Genomic DNA, 19925 nt, shown 5'->3' on the forward strand with positions numbered 1-19925 from the left:
ACCAATATAGAAAAGCAAGAGGATACACAGTAAGGTATTGGCTCAAACTTAAAATGTTAATGTCTTGGTTACTACTCATAAAGATTGTTTGCAATGCAATCTATTATTGGAATAGCAACTTCACTCAATAACTTTTTACAAGCATGCATGGTTTGGCTAATAATCTTTGAGATGCACACATATGATATATACATACATAGGTCATATGTACATATATACGGATATATGAATCATAATATGTATGGAAGTAAGTATGTACCTATGTGTGTATGTATGCATTTGTATGTATGCATGTGCACATGCATGCATGTGTGAACTATATGCATATATAAACACATGTATCTATTGTAATGCATGCACATAGATGCACATACACACTCATAAGTAGCAACAAAAAAAAAGATTATAGTTAGAACAAGCTACACATCCATGGTGACATTTTCTAAAGCTAGTGTGTATATGAGTGAAAATGTTGCTCATGTATGCATGTGTGAATGATATGCATGCACAAGAATATGTATGTGCTAAACTATGTATGCATGAATGTGCATGCTTATAAGAAACAAAAAAAAAAGTATATGAAACATGCATCCATGATGGCATTTCCTTTAGTGAATATATGAGCGAATATTTTGCTTATCTTTTATTTACGATCTTTCATCTTTTCTTCATCTAAAAGTTACTTTAAAATAGTTTGGGGAGAAGCTTGTAATGATGTAAGTTCTAAATTCACATCACAACTTTCCTTAAATATATGCACTTGAAAAACATTTCATTAGCTTTCTCATTGAGTTAACAATGCAATTTTTAAATGCCAAAAGTTAAAGCACATCAAGAAAGGGGCATATGAAATCGAAAGAGTGTTAATAAGGGTGTGGTGGCCAACATTTTGACCCAAAATAATCTTCTAACAGTCATCATGGTCGAACAATTGAAAAGCTAGGCATATTCGCAAGCCTTTACATGATGAGATTGAAGAAGGCAAAGCTTTTATGCTTTTAGGGACTCTTCGATGCCAAGATATCAACATCTCCATATTAACAACACTTTCTAAATATGTTACACATTCTCTCAAAGAAATTGAGCATGCCAAATCAAGGGCGCAAGTTCCATTATTTGGGAATTTTCCCCTTTAATCATCTAAACCAATAAGATTGTGCTTACAATAGAAATTCATGTTAAAGTTGACAAATAATTAAATTATTATGCACATAGATCATAACATTTGGCATTGTAATTGTAAGAACCCCCCTTTCACACACACACACACATGTTAAACATGCACACACACACACACACACACACACACACACACACACACACACACACACACACACACACACACACACACACACACACACACACACACACACACACACACACACACACACACACACACACACACACACACACACACACACACACACACACACACACACACACACACACACACACACACACACACACACACACACACACACACACACACACACACACACACACACACACACACACACACACACACACACAAAATAATTAAACTTATTTGCCCCACATATTGTTCAAAATAATGGTCAATTACACTAGATTTGGACAATTGTGATGCTCCTATATTTCAACCAAGACAATTAAGCTACATTTTATTGAGTTATCCAAAGGGCAATAAGTTTTACACAATTTAAGGACATGGCTCCATATGCCTAGTTGGTTTAAGGTGGATGCCACAATTAATGTTTATTACACTTTTGAATCAAGTGTTTTAATAGATTGTGCTCCTATTCTTGTTGTAGAAATCTAAAAAGCCACTTTATCTTGAGAATATTTACTACTTGCTTGTCCTCACACTAACTAAATCCATTGTCATAAATCTCATCCTTGAGAAAACACTTCACATTTGCAAAGTCTCTTGAGAATACACCAATAAATTAACAAGTTTAGAATACTAAGATGAGATTTTTGGGAGTTTAATCAGATTGTGAAAAACGATTAAATAAAATATTGTTAGCCATACCAAATGCTCTTTACCTGTTACTACACTTTTCCCTTGTTTCAAGAAGCTTCACATTTCTCCTTGTCATCATTCCCACAATCATATAGTGAGAGGAGGTATGAGTTTGACTTTGTGGAAATGAAAGACTCTCATTATTTGCTTGCCATCATTACCACAATCATGTGATTCAATGAGATGTGTGCATTTGGGTAAGCCCTGCATGCACCTTTATTGTTTGAGATCTCCCTCTTTGTGCTTTTCTAGTTTAGCTCCACCTTTGCAAATGGGAACGTCTTCCCTTATGGCTGTCAACAACAAACCATAATAATGCTAGGGATCTTTGCTTGTACTCATCCACTCCCCCTCATGGAGCATTTCTAACAACTTGAAATGGACTTGTCTAGAAAGCTACATGGCACATAGGTTAAGATAAGGATTGACAAGTAATATTTTTCACTAATAGTAGTTCCTATTTGGATAATGATCTTGTATACACTAGTTTTCATAATAGAATGCCGTCACACCAACTCAAAGGAAACTTGTTTAAGGGTACACATGCACTATTAAGACCATGCTAGTAAAGTGCATGTGCAACATTATGCTTTACCAAAACTAGTCGTTATGTTTAGAAGCAAAAACAAATTTTGGAGTAGAGTATTGAAAGTGAATTGGGAAAACACATTGAGTATGTTTCCAAAGTTGAATATCACAAAAATTTAAAAAAACAACAATCCCATGTTTGATTCTAAACCATTTGCACTTGCATTTCACTTCATCTCACAAATCCATAATATGTTTTGCAAGGTACAACTTTCGATAACGTTTCATGGTAATAAATAAGGGGAGCCATACAATGCACCTTGTCTTTTCTACACAACACTTTTCATTACAATCACCTTAACCTTCTTAAGGAGGGAGGAAGGTAGGGGAGAGAGTGTTAAAGGCAAGGGGGAGAGGGGTGTGTGTGTGTGAAGAAAGGGACTTGAGAGGAGAGAGAAGAGTGCAAAAGAGGAGAAAGAAATTTTGATGAGGAGAGAGAAAGAGAAACAAACCATGAAATCTGCAAGAAAAGGTGAGATGAAAGAGAGTATCTCAATTGAGAGGATAGAGAAGAGTGTAAAAGAGAGAAAAAGAGGAGAGAGGAAGTTTGTGCTGAGGAAAGAGTGAGATACTAGGAATGGAGAGAGAAATAGAGAAAACATGAAAGCTACAAGAGAATATGAGATGAAAGATGAGAGGAGAGAGAAGAGTGCAAAAGAGGGAGAAAGAGGAGAAAGAAAGTATGACAAGGAGAGAGAAAGATTAGGAATGGAGAGGGAAAGAGAGAGAAGCCATGAACACTAAAAGAAAAGGTGAGATGAAAGAGAGTATCATACTCTCGAAGAGTATAGAAGAGAGAGAAATATGAGAGAGAAAGTATGAGGAGGAGAGAGAAATACTAGGAATGAAGAGAGAGAAGCCATGAAAGCTGCAAGAGAAGGTGAGATGAAAGAGAGATCTGTTGCAAGAGAAGGTGAGAACAGATCTCTCTTTCATCTCACCTTCTCTTGCAGCTTTCATGGCTTCTCTCTCTTTCTCTTGCCTCATCAAACTTTCAATCTCCTTTTTCTCTCTCTTCTACACTCTTCTTTCTCCTCTCAAATCCTATTCTTGATAGAGCAAGAGGGGGTGAGGGAGGAGGTGAATTTTTTGTGTGGAGACCCATGTAACAACCCTCATGTGTAGAAATGGTAGTGTTTGTTGGAGAAAAACAAAGTCTATATGGGAATCATAGAGGTAATGAGAGAACTAGCAAGTCAAAATGAATGTAAGGGATAATGTAATGAATATAAGGCAACCTTAAGATTCTATATCTTTAAGACCTTTACTATGATGAGTTGTCAATGTCAATCAAGGCTTGTAGATGACTCTACTTCCCTTTTTTACCAAAATGTAGCACCTATGAAGGGATTGCACAGTGAAGGGAGTGAACATAGTCCTTCAATCATGATGAGGAGATTTGCTCAAGATGAAGGCAACTGCATTTTGATGATGAAGGACAAGTACAAATGATTGATACCAAATCTAGAAGATAGAATGTGGACAATTAAGATCTTCAATAGGCAAGAAATGACTAATGGAGAAGATGCCTCTTCTGGATGATTAAAAAATATAAGAATTCTAATGAAGATGAGCTCTAGCATGTGAGTGATGAGGACTAAATGGAGATGCTTTACTACAAAAGATAAAAATGCAAGAGATGTTGATGATGAGGAGCTCTAACTATACGCAAATGAATATCACAATTGCTAGTGGCCTATTTATGTAGAAAATGAAACTTGCAAGATGACAAGGATGACATCCACAACTACACAAACAACCCACCTAGCATAATGTAAAGGATGGGTAGTAGCAAACTTGTCACAACATGCACGAATGATATCTCTAGTACTACAGTAAGTGCCAACAAAAGGAATGATTGTTAGGTGACATGTTTGAGGGTAGAACATAGTTGTAGCAATAATAGGTGATAGATCACCAACTAATAAAGAGTCCTCTAGTTAGGCAACAATAGAAGCAAGGGAAAGATGGAGTGTAGAGTGAATGATTTGATTCGAATGGGAATTGAAAGTAATAGATGGGTGAATGCCCACAACATGTCCTTATAAAGGAGATGCTTGTGCATTTGTTCTATTATTCAAATTAAAAACTAGTAATACAATTAAAGTGTCTTTGGGTATATTAATGAAAAGAAAATTTAGGCATTTATTCAGTGCAATTTATTGTTAATCCATGCCATGATTTTGGTTTCTCAACACCCCTTTTGAGGGCAAATGTTCCTTAGAGGAATGATATGATCCACCCACTCAGTGTTATTAGATGTAAAGAAAATAACCACAATAGAATCCTTAATTAAAGGCAATCGTGTGGCAAGGTCTCAATGATGATGGTCATTAGTAGATTAGATGGAAACTTAAGGACATCAAAGGATGGATAAAGATTACCAAGGCTCTTTGCCAAGGTATGGATCCCATGGAGATGGTAACCATGGATCATGAACCCCTCCAAAGCCCCCTTTGAATCTTATGTAAGGAGATCACCCTCTAAAAGAGATCACTTGGGGATGGTAATCATGGATCATAGTCCCCCCTCTATAGCACCCTTTGAATCTAAAGTAAGGATATGACCATCTAAAAGAGAGAGTTGTATTATTGCTTGTAAGAGGCCAATTTAGCCAATGACATAAAACATATACATTTCAAACTTAAGTAATTGTCATGTTTTCCAAGTAGAATGAAGAACATATAATTGAAAGGAAATGTATAGCTTGAAAACAACAAACAATTGGGGAAATTGAGAATCAAGAATTTGATGTGTCTGTCACAGTATGGCAAAGTAATGGAACTAAAGTGACAACTTGTGGAGGGAAGGAGAGCATCATAATCATCTCATGATCTCCTTAATGGGTATATCCAACATAGATAAGTTAAAGCACCAAGATTGGGTTTCATGATGGCATACTAATATCATCTATATCCTTTGATGGTACCATAAGCTAGGATGTGGACCAACAAAACCATGGGATTGTGTGATTTGCATCTTTCTATGGCTCTATCTAAGGTAATTCCCCATGTTGGATCCGCATGTGTGTGTGTGTGTGTGTGTGTGTGTGTGTGTGTGTGTGTGTGTGTGTGTGTGTGTGTGTGTGTGTGTGTGTGTGTGCGTGCGTGCGTGCGTGCGTGCGTGCGTGCGTGCGTGCGTGCGTGCGTGCGTGCGTGCGTGCGTGCGTGCGTGCGTGCGTGTGTGTGTGTGTGTGTGTGTGAACTTCTCTAAAAGGCCAATATGGCCTATGAGACTCCACCAAAACATACAACAAAATATATATCTCATCTTAAAAGAGAAAATATATGCCTATGAGACTAGATATTAGGTGATATACTTTGTAAGAATATATCTATGGTGCAAATGTAAGTGATACTATTAAGAGAGAAGAAAAAGAAAGATAGAAATGTTCTTTTACCTAGTGAAGTGTCTCCCTCAAGTGGGAATGTAGCTTGATGTAGTTGAGGTGCCTCAACATTTGTCTATTGTGATGCTCAATGATTGCTCTTATATATCTATGATAAGGGTGTTTGGGCCTCCTTCTAAGTGGGCCTAGGTGTCTCACTTGACTGAGTGCAAGTGGTCTATTTAAGGAGATACCCTTTGAAGGTGATGCTCCATGATGACTTGGCCCTATTGGTTGTCTGTTAGCGATGGTGGGAAATCCTATTCTCAGCTATGTGTCGTAGTGAAAATGTCATTGATAGCCCTCTATCTAATCATGCTTGGCTATGGGGGGATTATATTTTTGTAGAGTAGCAACTTTGTGCCTCTGAAGCTCCAAAAGAAAAAATTCCAAATATGTCTAATCCTCAGAATGCATCACCTATCATAGAGACCCAAAACACTCTCGAAACAAATAATGTTATCTACCTCAAATACCATAATATATTGTGCATCAATGGATATAATGATGCTCAGTGCGTGCTGGCTCTTTGTCACAAAGTTGGGGCATGCAGTCCTCAATCTCCATACCCTCCAATATTCTTATTTCAATTCTTAAGTGATGTATTGAGATGCAGATTTTCCAAAGGTCAAAATGACTTGTGAAACCATGAGTTATAAACATCTTGAAAAGAAGCTATAAGTAAAAGTAAAAGCAAAAACGAAAATCCTAATTGGCACCATCATAGGTGGTGAAGGTGTTGGGATGCCGATAGGTTGGGGTACAAAACATGATGTTAGTATCCATAACACCTAAACATGATAGTAATATACAATGCTAAAAATACACATGGGTTGGGGCCTAAGGGTGCCATAAAGATACATATCATCCTACAATCAACAACTATTGCATAACCTCAATCTCATCTCACATGGAGAGGAAGCTAGGGGGACTTGATTATAGCCCAACTAATAATCTCACTGTATTTTTCTATGTTTGTATTACCTATGCATGGTTCAACATTTGGGACATCTAAAGCAGCAAAGATAGACTGCTCAATCAATCACTATCCCTCGTGTAGATGCTAAGACGTCTTCAATACTCAATACAAATGTACACTAAGATTCCTATGTAGCCACCTAGGTACTCCTCTCAAAGAAATCTATAGGCTACCTCTAAATAGGCCCTCAATGTATCAATGCTCTACTTCTAAGGAGAGTCTCTCTAACTTGTCATATCTCAAGGAGAAAGAGATTGACACATTGCTAATCAAGTTAATCCATGAATCTTGTTAGTAGCCCAAACCCATCTCTAAAGAGACATTGAAAGCACCCCCAAATCTCATAATATGCAAAACAATAACACGTGTGGTGCTCATTTGTCTCTGACTCTACTTGATTGATTTGGCATGTGTGAGCTATATTAATGTCCTCATATGACCAACATGAACTATAAGAACCAAAATAATAATATCATGTCTATGGAGAATATCTCATTTTATGATACAAAATGAAATATGTAAATGAAAATAAGAGCTAATGTTTATGACTACTTAGGGTACAACAAAATTGGGGGATGCTAGTATATAGATCATTTTGTAATGTCTCTCATTAGGCATTGTACCATAGAGAGTAAGGTGTTTCGGTCCAGCTAAGGTTGTGGCCACTACATTAGCTTACACATGATCTAGTTTGATTTGAAATAAGGTCTTATGCTTCCATGAATGTAAATAAAGTTATGTTGGGTGCATCTCATATTCATTAAAATTTTCCAAAGTTGTTAAGTTTAAACCCTAGTTAGTATAGGGTGTATCAACTCCCCTCAAGAATGACTCATATTGGATGAAGTTGGAACCTTAAACATAACTCCTCATGGAAATATTCTTCTTATTTGAAACATATTAGGGTGTGCAAAGCTATAGTAGATCTTACTACTCTACCATAAACACTAGCAATAGCACCTTGGTGGTAGAACCCATGATGGCATATCTTGTGCATATAGAGATTGTTGCACTCCTATTATTGCTAAGAAGTTATGTGGATGAGTGAAATGGATGTACCCCTAGATGTGACATCTTTGACAAGTTTTCTAGCTTTGAAGTAACACACATGATCATCTCCTCGCTTTTATATGTGCCAATTCAAGAATCAAGATTTGTTGAGATACTATCAATTGTGCCATGTGGGGTTCATGATAATATTGAGAATTTACTACTTTTAGTTTACAATAATTAATCGTATATTACATAAATTCTTTCACACTTGAACTCATGGAAGTTTTGGTTCAGTTCCTTTGCTTGAAACTAGACCAATACTACCTTTGTGGCATTGCATGTTATATTTTGGGCCTTAGCATACAATTCTATAGTCTTACTTCATTGGCCTGTTCATAGAGCAAATAAGACAAGGATGCATGAGGGTGTGCTCAAAGGGGGGGGGGGGGGGGGATTGGCGGCCGTGTGCATGTATGTGCATGCGTGCATGCAAGGATGCATGAGGGTGTGCTCAAAGGGGTGGGTGTGGGTGTGTGTGTGTGTGTGCACGCGCGCGCATGCAATCTATGGAAAAGAAATACAAAAGAAAGAGAGAACAAACTAGGATTTATACATGTCATAGTATATTTAAATTAACTTTTCTTTAACAATGTGATTGTATGGAGGTATTCTTGTCATGCTTGGAATTGAAAATTAGTGTCAACAATTTCATAGCTTTAGGTTTTGCATGCATATCTCTTCAATCTTGATGGCCAAAACTTGTGGCCAAAACTTGTTTAATTATATGGGTGAGCTAGTATTTGAAGGAGAAACTAGCCCGAAAATAGCTCTAATTGATTTTGTATGTTGACTCTCTCTCTTCCATTCATTCTAGAAGCAAAATTCAATGGCGATTGAATATTATCAAAAGAAAATTTTAATTTATGGTTTGAAAACAAAAGGTTATAATTAAAGATAGCAATGCTTATATGAAAATGTTGTTTCCCAGCTAGGTAGAGGTGAGCTTGCTCCAAACATAAAATCTACTAGGACATGAACAACTCTTATAATCTGTGTTCGCAAAAACTTGATGTTCAATAAGTGGCAAAATTTTCAAAAGAAAACATTCAAAATTCAAAGAGTAAGCCTCAAGGTTTGCAAAATTGAGGTTCAATGTAAAATGAATTACAAACCTTCCAAAAGTGCCTTCTAAATATAGAGAACTAGTATTTAAAACCTTGAATAACTGTATTAGAAATTTCACTAAAAAAAATAGTAAATACATAGAAATTGATTCAAAATACCTCCATTGCAAGTTTAGAGTTAATGCATGTGTTATTGTAAATATTTTTTGTGAACATTGGCTACAATTGGTAGACCAATCTTGAGATGTATCATGCCATGGGCTTATGTCTTGAACTCAAGACCTCTTTAGACTTACCCACACACACTCTTACCAATTGGTCTCTTGCTAATCTTGGGCGGGCGGAATTTTTGCCGGGGGGTAGGTGCTGGACGCGTGGCACCCGCCCCCACGTTCTCTTTGTTTTTTGTGGGGGAGGTGGGGGGTTGCCACGTGGCACCCGCCCCCCACCTTTCCTTAACTAATAGTATAGATGGCATGCCCTTACCACAATCTAATTTCCTAACAAATTTGCATGCTAGACAACTAAACTTAATGGGGTCCATTTTCGAAAGGGAAGAATTCGTTTTGGGGAAGGAACAATGGAATAAAGAGAAAAATTAGGGGTGTGTTTTAGCCCAATGGTATTTTCCGAAGGTTTTTTGGGCTGGGGGGGTTAATTTTTGGGCTTAAGACCTCAATAGAGTGTTTCCACAACAACATGTGAGACGTCTAATTTTCTAAACTTGATCAACCAAGCATTTTTCCGTCGATTCACGATACTAAAAATCATGCGGGTTACTTATATAATCCCCCCTCTGTATGGAGGAGAGGGGGAGGGGGCCCGGGGGTCCATTTTGGAAAGGTAAGAAATTTGTTCTCGGGAAGCAAGGAACCTCAGCTGTTGAAAACGAAAGGTGCCACCTTTCGGCAAAGCACGCGTCGCCTCTTTGGAAAACATGGCAAGACAGTGCCACTTGTTTGACGAGGCCTTTCTCCTTCGGATTGTCTAGGACAGCGACTCGCTTCTTCTTCCTCTTTTATCTTATTCCGAGGAAGTTTCAAAAAATCAACGTTGTTCTTCATGCAAGTACTCCTCTTCTTAATCTCTCAAGCGCCTGTTCATGGTCTTCCTTGCCTACGCATTCCACATCGTCTGGCATCTCATAAAACTCAGAAGATTGAAAAGCCAGAAGAATCAGATTCTTGTTAAGCAATACATCTAGCAGTGTTGAAGAGCTTTCACAGCAACGCATTCGCTATGTTATTGCCATTCAAGCTATACACGAGCTCCTCGAAGGAATTGCCACACCGATCAAGCATTTAAGCCAAGGCACATCTTGCCATTGCTTCTCGTAAGCAATATATTTAGCGGTTTTGAAGAGCTTTCTCGGAAAAGTAGTTGCCACGTTATTGCCTTTCAAGCTATACAGTACGAGCTCCTCTAAAGAATAATTGCCACACCGATCAAGCGTACTATCAGGGAAGGCGTATATTGCCATTGCTACTTTCTTGAACTGGATGTGAATAAGGACAGACATACGACGGCTTATCTTGCATTGTAATTATATGCTTTGAATGGCCATCTGAAGAAGGCTTTTACTCCACTGCAAAATAAGTAATTTGCCAAGTTGGTTGCTTTGGAGTCATCATTCTTTATCTTCGAGTTTTTCTTTGATGAAGCTACGACTTGTGAAGCTTGATCATAAAGAACAATATACAACCTGTGGGGAATAACATCACCGGAGATTCAATATCTGTGCACAGCCTTGGAGATCAGATTTTTTCACTTGATCACTCATCAGCAGTAATCCCCGATTGTGCGAAGGACTTGCTCGAGGACTTGGCTTCAACAAAGCAGAATAACATGAAGCCAGAGAAAGGCAGGGAACCTGCCCGAATGATATGGCTGAAAGAGCTCTCATCTCTTGCCAATGTCGTTGTAGCACGCTGCGCAAGGTAGGTATCGTGCATTCTGTTTCCAAAGGATAAGATTGTGCAATGATAACATCTACATCAGGTAAACCTTGGACTCCTGATCGAATCAGCCACACAGTTTGCAAACTTTGCAAACACTTCTTGGACAACATACTTCCTGTTGTTTATATATGCTAGGCAGGCCATTAGACAATGCTATGTAAACGATATGGTAGAGCACCATACGCAAATCTCAAGAGATTGCTTGTGAAACTAGGCCACTTGACTTCTTCACAGTTATTTGTGACAGACCTGTTTTTGGCAGAATACTAGCAACATCTGCTGAGGAACTGCAGAAAGCACATGGAAAGGAGTTTGGAAAGTCTGGACGTAATGATGATACAGCTTATGATCGTAGTCTTTTGGAATTCTGCTGTTTTAGAGCGCTCAGAGTGGCAACCAAAAGTCCTGGCTACTTCCAAGAGAAACAGTTTAGACGACTTACTTTTGACATGATGCTGGCTTGGGAGGCACCAAATTCAGCATACCAGTTTGTTGAGGTACTCTTCTGAGAATCTGTGATTTTTCAGGAGGATTTAATAAAAGGCAAAATACACTTCTCAAGGGTTTATATTTCACAAGTAAGTTTGTTTTCATATTAACTCATCTTGTGAATAAGTCAACCAACAAGTTTCAAGAGCCTTGATCTTCAAAACACAGTGTCCTCAATCTGACTAGAAGAGTGTCAAATCAAAAGGCTTACAAGATAACATTTATGCAGGTAGGAGTTATGGTGATTGTTCTTTTGAAGGAGAGTTAATAAGTTGGAAATAAAATATGCAGGACGGCAGAATAATGCTGTCCTTTCAACGGAGAGTCGAATAAAAGGAAACAAACATATTAACATCCTACAAATGTAACTTAACTAACAAGTACTTTTATAACAAGCACTGGTGATGTTGGGAAATTTCCTTTCTTTAAGAGAAATATAACTCATCCCTCTTTGAGTGTTGAGTTGGTCCTGGCTCACTTCTCATGAAAGGGATCGAGTCTGGGAGAGAAGATAAAAGGGGGCCCCTATGGCCACACATGATGTAAAAAAGTAAAAAGTCAAGAAGACGAGAGATCACTCTAAATATATCCCCTAACTCATTATAATGAGAGAGTCCAATGGTGTACGAACAGTTTCATCCAATAATCTCAGAAGCTGTCATGAAATATTACAAGCACAAAGATACATGACTTGGATTAGTCATAGGATTTAAGGGGCCAGTACTTATTCTTGTATTTAGTCATACGAGCTCAAGAGACTCGTCAAGGGGTAAGCAAATGTTTTCACAAGAAATCCATAAAGATGGTCTTGTCATTCCAAGTGCGTGCTTATGACAAGTCAAGCCAGGACCAGCAATCATTGCAGAATGCTGTGACTAGGTCCAATGTAGGAAGGTAATCCTAGAAAGCTTCCTATCTCCTGGTTTCCCTTAGAAGTTGGCTATTTTACAATAACCTTCACCTTGTCAAGGTCCACTCCCTAGCAAATGATATGACTCAAGAAATTGAACTGTTTTCAGTCTTGTGTAGAGGTTGTGCCTTCTCCTTGTAACAAAGACCCAAATGCTCCTTATGCTCTCCAACAGCCTTTGAAAATATTGTATATCATCCAAGAGAGAGTCCCAGCAAATTTTCTATGAGCTCTGAAATTCTGATCCACAATGTCAATGAAAGTGTTTGGACCATTTGTCAAACCAAAATGCATATTAACCAAATTCTCACTCCCAAGATATTCTAGAATGCAATCTTTGGAACATTCTTAGGTGCGATGATATCCACTTTTTGTATAAATATGACTGGAAAAAGAATCTCCCTCAACCTATCTATGATATCGTAAGTCCTTGATATGTGGTAAATTGTAATGGCTATATTCTTTTTTGAAGTTTGGTTTCACAAAATGTGAAAAAGACCCTTGTTATTTTGAACAATAAGGATTGGTGAACAAAATGGTGAAGTAAAGTTAGTCTGGTCAAGCAGCAATTCATTCATTAGTTTCAGCACCTCCCCGTCTCGTGAGAGTGCTCAGTTGTTACATATTTTGTTAGGAACAAAGCTCCCAAGTGTAAAATCAATTTAATGATCCTCTAGTTTGCCTGTGACAACTCTCTACAACTTTCAAATAATCTTGAGATCTTTTTCAAGAAATTTACATGATCTACACTTCTAGGTTACTAGCGTCTAGTTCTTGTGTGAAGACCAAAATACGATAAATAGAGCTTTTGATTACTCCATGGATTCATAATTGGGCAGCTTGCATTACCTAAGTTTTGTTTGGTTCTCATTACCTGAGCCTTGTTCATTCTCTCTTTATTCTCCACACTCTTGCTACACCTTTGTTTCCATCATATCCAAGGTATGCACAAACTGCTAGATTTGTGTGTGCCATGAGCCATTGAAAGACAAAAATGTGCCTAGGTCTGAAGCTATTGTCCAATCTCCTCCAATTTTCACAAAAGATATGTGAGGAGGTGCCCTATCTACACCAATGCTGGGTGGTGTTTTGCATTACTTACCTCTTGCTCATTTGTATCCTCCTCTCTAACTCGGTGATATTGCAAAAACAGGAGACATTTCAAGTTCTCTCCAAAAAGGGTTTCTCTAAACCCACTCTTATGGACCACATTGCAGCCTTTGAAGGCCCTCCTTTATCAATTCTAGTGTCTCTACCCCTCCATCATGCAAATAATAGGGCCAAAACTATGTATAGCTAACCATCCTTCTTCATTTTGAAGGTGAAGGCTCTCTCTCTAGCAGTTGCAATCGCCCTTACTAGGCTTTCATTTCCTCCTGGTGACTTATCAAAGGGCACTTGGACTATGGGCACCCAAGATAATTCACTAAGGCCCACATGGAACTTAGATTATGTCCTTATGTGGTCTCCAATCTGATTGGTGAGTGTCACAAACCCAGAATTCAAAAAGACATTTGCCAATCTATGAGAGGATTTGAAGCAGTGCATTAGATCTCAATCACTGTTACAAACACTTTGAAGTTGCTCTCATCCCTACCCAAGTATATAAGTTTGTCATTTGCAAAATCTGCATCTAAGAGCTCTTTAAACTATGGGATGGGAAGACTAACCCCTCGAACACCTTTGGGTGGGAGTTCACAGAAAGTCTCATTGTGTTGATTATCTACTGTGTCATCACTGACTAAATAATGTCTGCATGCAGCAGAGTACAAAAATTAAACCTTACCACCCATTAATTCCGAAATCCTGTTCTCCACATGGTAACCTCCAAATACTCTCATCACTTTGTCATAAGCCTTCTCAAATTTGAGTAGCATGATGAGAATGTGGTTCCTAGAGAGTAGAGTGAACAGGAGCTGTAGACTCCCAAAAGGTGTAGATATCGTCCAGGATGTTTCAGCTCCCTATCAAACCATTCTGAGTATCAGATTAGGAAGGGTTCAAAGTATATTTCCTAACAAGCAGTTTCCATTGCTCAATCTCAAGCAGTTTCCATTGCTCAATCTCAATCTGTCTCAACTGCCTTTGAGAATGAGAATGAGACAAGTCAATCCCTCAAAGAATTTTTGTTGCAAGTCTTCTAATGCCATAAATATCCTTCACAGCTACAAGAAGCACCTTGCTGAGATTCAAGAACATCCAATAGCTCTAGAAGGAGGTTTGTCTAGGCCGTCACCTCCAAAGCACTTGGCTGAGAGCAGCCAAGGCTTCGCAGAAGAAGGGACTTTGCCCATAGCCTCTATGACTACTCTTTTGTGTTCTTCCCAACAGTACCTACTACTTTTGGCACTCTTCTGGATCTTTGGTAGATGCGATGCTCTTTGAACCATTATGCTTTGTAAGGTTTCGATTCACCTTGGAAGATATTGGTAGATGTTGATCCACTTCTAGCTCTTCTAGCTCTTTGGCAGAATAGCAATCCTTACCATTCCTTTTTAGATTGCAGTCAATTTCAGGATGTTTGGACCATTTGCATAGTACGAAATCATCTGGTTTTCTGTGAATACCGCATTGACAATGATATAGTCCTTGTCTGACGATTTCTTTTCCAAGGTCAATTTTGGGCATTCTCGGCACTCTAGAAAATGTTGACCTACTTTAATTTGTCATGCTGGCTTTCTAGATTGGGTGCAATTTTGGTATTTGGACGCTTGGAAAGAAGAAAATCAGCTGGCTTTCCATGGATAGTGCATCACAAAATACCTTAGGCCTTGATTGACGACATGGAACTTGAGCAGCTTGAGCCCCAGCAACTAGCTCCTTTTTCACTATTTGTGTGGGAATGTCTTCATGTTTAGGGCCACTATTATGCATTAAGTAATGAAAACAAACTAAACTCCAACTGACTAGTTTTGTGCACGTGTGCATGTGTGCCATGCTTGCAGGCCATGGCAAATTGACAGTTTCTCAAACTTCTCAAGGAAGGTGGAAGATGGTTCATTGTATGGTGCATGGTGAAATATATGAATTCATCTTCTTTATGCATTGCAAACATCAGTGTCAAGCTTGAAAATGTGGCAAAACAGAGGCAAATACCCCTTTGTTCAGAATGAGTTTCTATGTGAGTGTTTTAAAGATTACCCTCATATACTGAATGTTAACCTCAGCCCAAGGATAACACTATACATGGTATGCGTGGGCTGAATGTGGGAAAGTCGGAGTGGATTCAAATCGTTAATACACTGCATATTTATGATGGATGGTCCTACACAATGCAAGCTTTTCTGTAAAGCCCAATTGATCATTATGCTTGTGCTGTGTGACAAGCATTCCCATATTTTATGGTAATACGTTTGGTAAAATATAGTGCTAGTCTGGAAGCAAAAAAGTAGTAGGGAACATGGTTTGGTTTTCTGCATTCTTAGATGTTTGGAGATCTTGTCCTAGCCTTTTGAAATCTGGAACAAAATAGACGTTTGGCATTTATTCTCGCTATTCTCAGTTTCGTTTTGTAATTAGGTTGGTCTTTGTATCCATTTCTTTTGAAGTAACTTCACTTTCTATGGATCCATATGTTTTGAACAGAGAGATCAAGCCAAGGGGGATCTGGCAAAAGATGTAAATGAAAATCATGTGCTATTCTACTCTACTTTGATGCCATTATTGGTGAGATTGATCATGCTTTCTAGTATTGTGGCATTCACAAATTTTAGAACTTCAATAGATTGTTTGATGTCTTCCAACCAATTATCAAATGTGGTGAGACTGATCATGCGTACCAGTATTGTGACATTAACAAATTTTAGAACTTCAATAGATCGTTTGATGTCTTCCAACCAATTATCAAATGCATTTTCAGATTGATTTGAAAAGCACGGTGTGTCAAGAAGCCTTTGTAGAGTTGGCTCCAGCTATTTCAGGTGTGGCCGATGTGATGAATGCATACAGACAGTTTGATGCCTTGGCTCGCCCTAGTGGAGGTCGGTTACCATTTTCTGTCTACGATAAGTACTTGATAGAACTAGACAAGTAAGTATCACCATCTTTCACCGTTTGCATTTTAGATGATAAGAAGCTCGCATCGGGGGTGATGCATCGCATATTAATACATCAGTGTGAAAATATTAGCTTCATTAACTTAGCCTTGGTGTTTTCCTTCTATTGTTATCCATATTGTAGTCTCAAAAATATTTTATTGGCACAGTCAATCATCCATAATTTAAGGTTATCAGATCTACCATTTTTTCCCAGCTGATAAGGGGATAGGGTTCACTCTGTAAACAATAGGTGTTCAAGATGCAAAACAGAGCATACTGTGTAAACCATATATTGCATTCTATACAGGGTTATCCTATCTTTCATAGACTCTGTATCTGCATCAAGGCCTGATGTCCATGCTGTATGCGAAGCCTTTAGTGGGGATATGTGTCTCAATAATTGAGTCACTTAGTTGCTAGCTTTATGACAAGAAATCATGTATATATAATCTCAAAATTCATACAATCCCCTTGTAAAATTCCAATGTCTTTCATGCTTGTTTGTCAAAGTGTAAGCTTTGTTGGAATGTTTACAATTCATATTAATGTTTGACATATCATTCTTACATTTTTCTAGTATTTTAAGAAAAAATTAGGGCAATGTATGATTCAGCCCGGGAATCTGAATCATACTTTCATACCCGTACACGTATGGAAGTATGAAATGGATGTTATTTACTATGGTTTGAAGCTAGCTGTAGAGGGTCATAACTCACATGGTCAACGAAGCCTTGTACAACATATGTAACTTCTCCTACACATCTGAGGTTGTCCTACAAGAAGTAACTACCCAAAGGACCACTTTAGAAATGCACCTGAGAAGGGTAGAATAAGCATGGGCATCATTTGTAAGAATTACCTCCTCATAGTTGTTGCTGTCCCAATCAATTGGAATAGAATCTTGAATTTAGGGACACAATATAACTCCTGAAACAACATACCATACGTGCATTTGCACAAACCATGCTTTTACCATGGCACTCCATGTCAGATAATTCTACTGCACCACTTGAAGTAATAGAGATGACTATACTTGAGGTTCCCTCTCCTAAGGCACAAGTGACAGAGGTTCTAGCCACCTACCATATTACTAGCAACTGCAGCAGTAGTGACTTCCCCATGTGGCATGGAGCAGCTAACTCACACCCCCTAGCCTTGTAAGGCAATGATGGACACACCTGGAACACTTGAGATGGTTCCTGTAGCTCAAACCTCCACCGAGCAATTTGTTTCTCAGGTCCCTAATACTCAGCACGAGAGAGAGATTCCCATGGAGAGAGATGGATCTAGCTACTCATTAGAGAGAGGGAGGGAGCGAGGAGTTTGGCATAGATTCAGACGATTCTTTAGACTCCATTGAGTTTCCATCTCTTTATGAGGTTGCAAAAATTGCAATGATGAGATAGGACAACGTATACACTAGGTAGCAAAAGGGACAGGTATGGTCCATGGAGCCACAGTGTTCTGAGAGACTTAGATGATCTCCATGAGAATCCTCTCATGAAGTATTCGAGGCTTTGGTGAAAAACTTTTTCGCCAAGGATGGAGCCTCATGAGACAAGATCTCCATAGAGCACTGGTTGGAGGATCAATTGATTTTCTTATGCTACTAAAGCATCACCTCTTGGAAGAGAGGATCGCTCAATGCGGTGGGAAGCTATTGGCTGGACAAAGTTTCACAGATTGGGCACTTGCTATAGGAGCCTTAGAGATACAGATAGGTATATGCCTTTGTGTTGGTGAGCATTGGCTTCATGCAGTACATGATTGGGGTTGTGAAGGAATCTGCTAGGGTTTGCACTTAGGACACACAGAGTGTACGACCACGACAGAAACACAAAGAGACAGACACAGACACAGAGGGAAAAACTCAAACCCTAAACGTAAAACTCAAAACTCAAACACAAACAGAAGTAGGGAGAGAGAGAACACAACTTTGAAGTGAATGAATGCTGTAAATGAATGTAAGAGTGTATAGTGTGCTCAAGGGCAGAGCAATGTTGGAGTGTGACGTCCACCAAAGACGAATCCCAAGTCTGTGACCACCAATCGGAGTGTAGGAGTGCTGAATAGTGAATGGCAGCAGGCTGGTCATCAAAACGCAGCAGTTTGGAGGCTAGAAACTGGTAAACGCAGCAGTGTACCACCGATCGGAGGCTGGAAACTGTGCACAGTCTGTTGTAAACAGCAGGCTGAAATAGTGTCTAAGAGTGTTAGGGCCTGCAATGCTGAAAACGCAGGCTGGCTGACCCTGGAGATGATGGACAGCAGGCTGAACAGCAGTCTGGGATGGTCCAGAGTAGTCGCCAGTAGCTGATAGCTGTCGCCTACAGCAATGGACAGGCTGAAGATAATGTGGCTGTAGTCGATGATGGCTGGACAGTAGATGGAGGCGGACTGCAGGCTAGAAACTGGGCGCCAACAACAGCAGAGGGTGTGTGGGTTGGTGTAACCTGCAAACAAAGATGAGGGCTGAATGGGGACAGCCTGTCTATTTATAGATGTGGAAGGGCGCCCCAAAAATTAGGGTTTCCACTAAACTCTCTCGAACCGCTCCCCGTTTTAGGGTTTCCACTGAACTCTCTCGAACCGCTCCTTGTATTAGGGTTTTAGTCTAAAAGAGCATTTTTACTGTGTTTTGGGGTTGTTTAAGAGGCCAATCAGCAATATTGCATATTTTAGCTCAACACCCCCTCTCAGGTCCAAAACAGAGTTGAAAGGTTAGGCCAGCCATTGTGATGTTTATGTATCCTAAGGCGTCTCACCCTAAAGCAGCCAAGGCATTGGACAAAGGGTGCACGTCGGCTACCCAGTGGCCTACCAAGACTACAGAGGCGATGATTATCTTACCAAGGGAATCCAAGTAGTCACCTCAGAGAGGACAGGGCATCGGACAAAGGGTGCACGTCGGTTGCCCAGTGGCCTACCAAGCCCTACAAAGGCGGATGGAACTATATGGATTTTATTTATTTTTTGAATAAGTGAAGTAAATTTGATGGGATGCGGCCGATTGAGGAAAAGTGACCCAGAAGACGGGAGTAGGGAGGGTACACCCAACACATCACAAAACAGTACAAGCTAACCCATCCACTTAGGGTGTCGATGACGAGGAAAAATAGGCGATGAGGTATCCATGTGATGAAGAAGGATGGTGGTGTGGTAACGACAGCCATTGGTGGAAACAACTTAGGATCCGCGCAAGTGGTACTCTGTACAATGAGATGCAAAGTATGCTATATGCTAAAGAATGCTCATGTAGCAAGTGCCACTTGGATAGTGTCCCTCGTAGGGAAATTGTTCGCTTGCCCAAGCGACCTAGTACAAGGATGATGTAATCATGCAATGCAAAGGGTAAGGTACAACAGGGGGAAGAAGCCGATGTCGAAGACAAAGTGCTGAAGCTTGTAGAATACCAAGAAGGGTAGGAACCCCCTCTCAACCTGGATGGAGATGCCGA

General features: G+C 39.3%; 1 protein-coding gene across 1 annotated transcript in view; it reads left to right on the plus strand.

Moving 5' to 3' along the window:
* The first annotated feature begins 10758 nt into the window (after positions 1-10758).
* LOC148036661 (uncharacterized) overlaps positions 10759-19925 on the plus strand; it is a 79261-nt gene continuing 70094 nt past the window's right edge. The window contains exons 1-4 of the mRNA XM_087678701.1: positions 10759-11011; positions 11295-11529; positions 16017-16097; positions 16291-16460. Coding sequence (XP_087534827.1) covers positions 10920-11011; positions 11295-11529; positions 16017-16097; positions 16291-16460 — 578 coding nt within the window. The 5' untranslated portion in view covers positions 10759-10919. The remainder of the gene's footprint in view (positions 11012-11294; positions 11530-16016; positions 16098-16290; positions 16461-19925) is intronic.

Source organism: Lygodium microphyllum, chromosome 5 (genome assembly GCF_053477565.2).
Source record: "Lygodium microphyllum isolate KBCC chromosome 5, Lygodium_microphyllum_v1.1.10, whole genome shotgun sequence".
Taxonomy (NCBI): domain Eukaryota; kingdom Viridiplantae; phylum Streptophyta; class Polypodiopsida; order Schizaeales; family Lygodiaceae; genus Lygodium; species Lygodium microphyllum.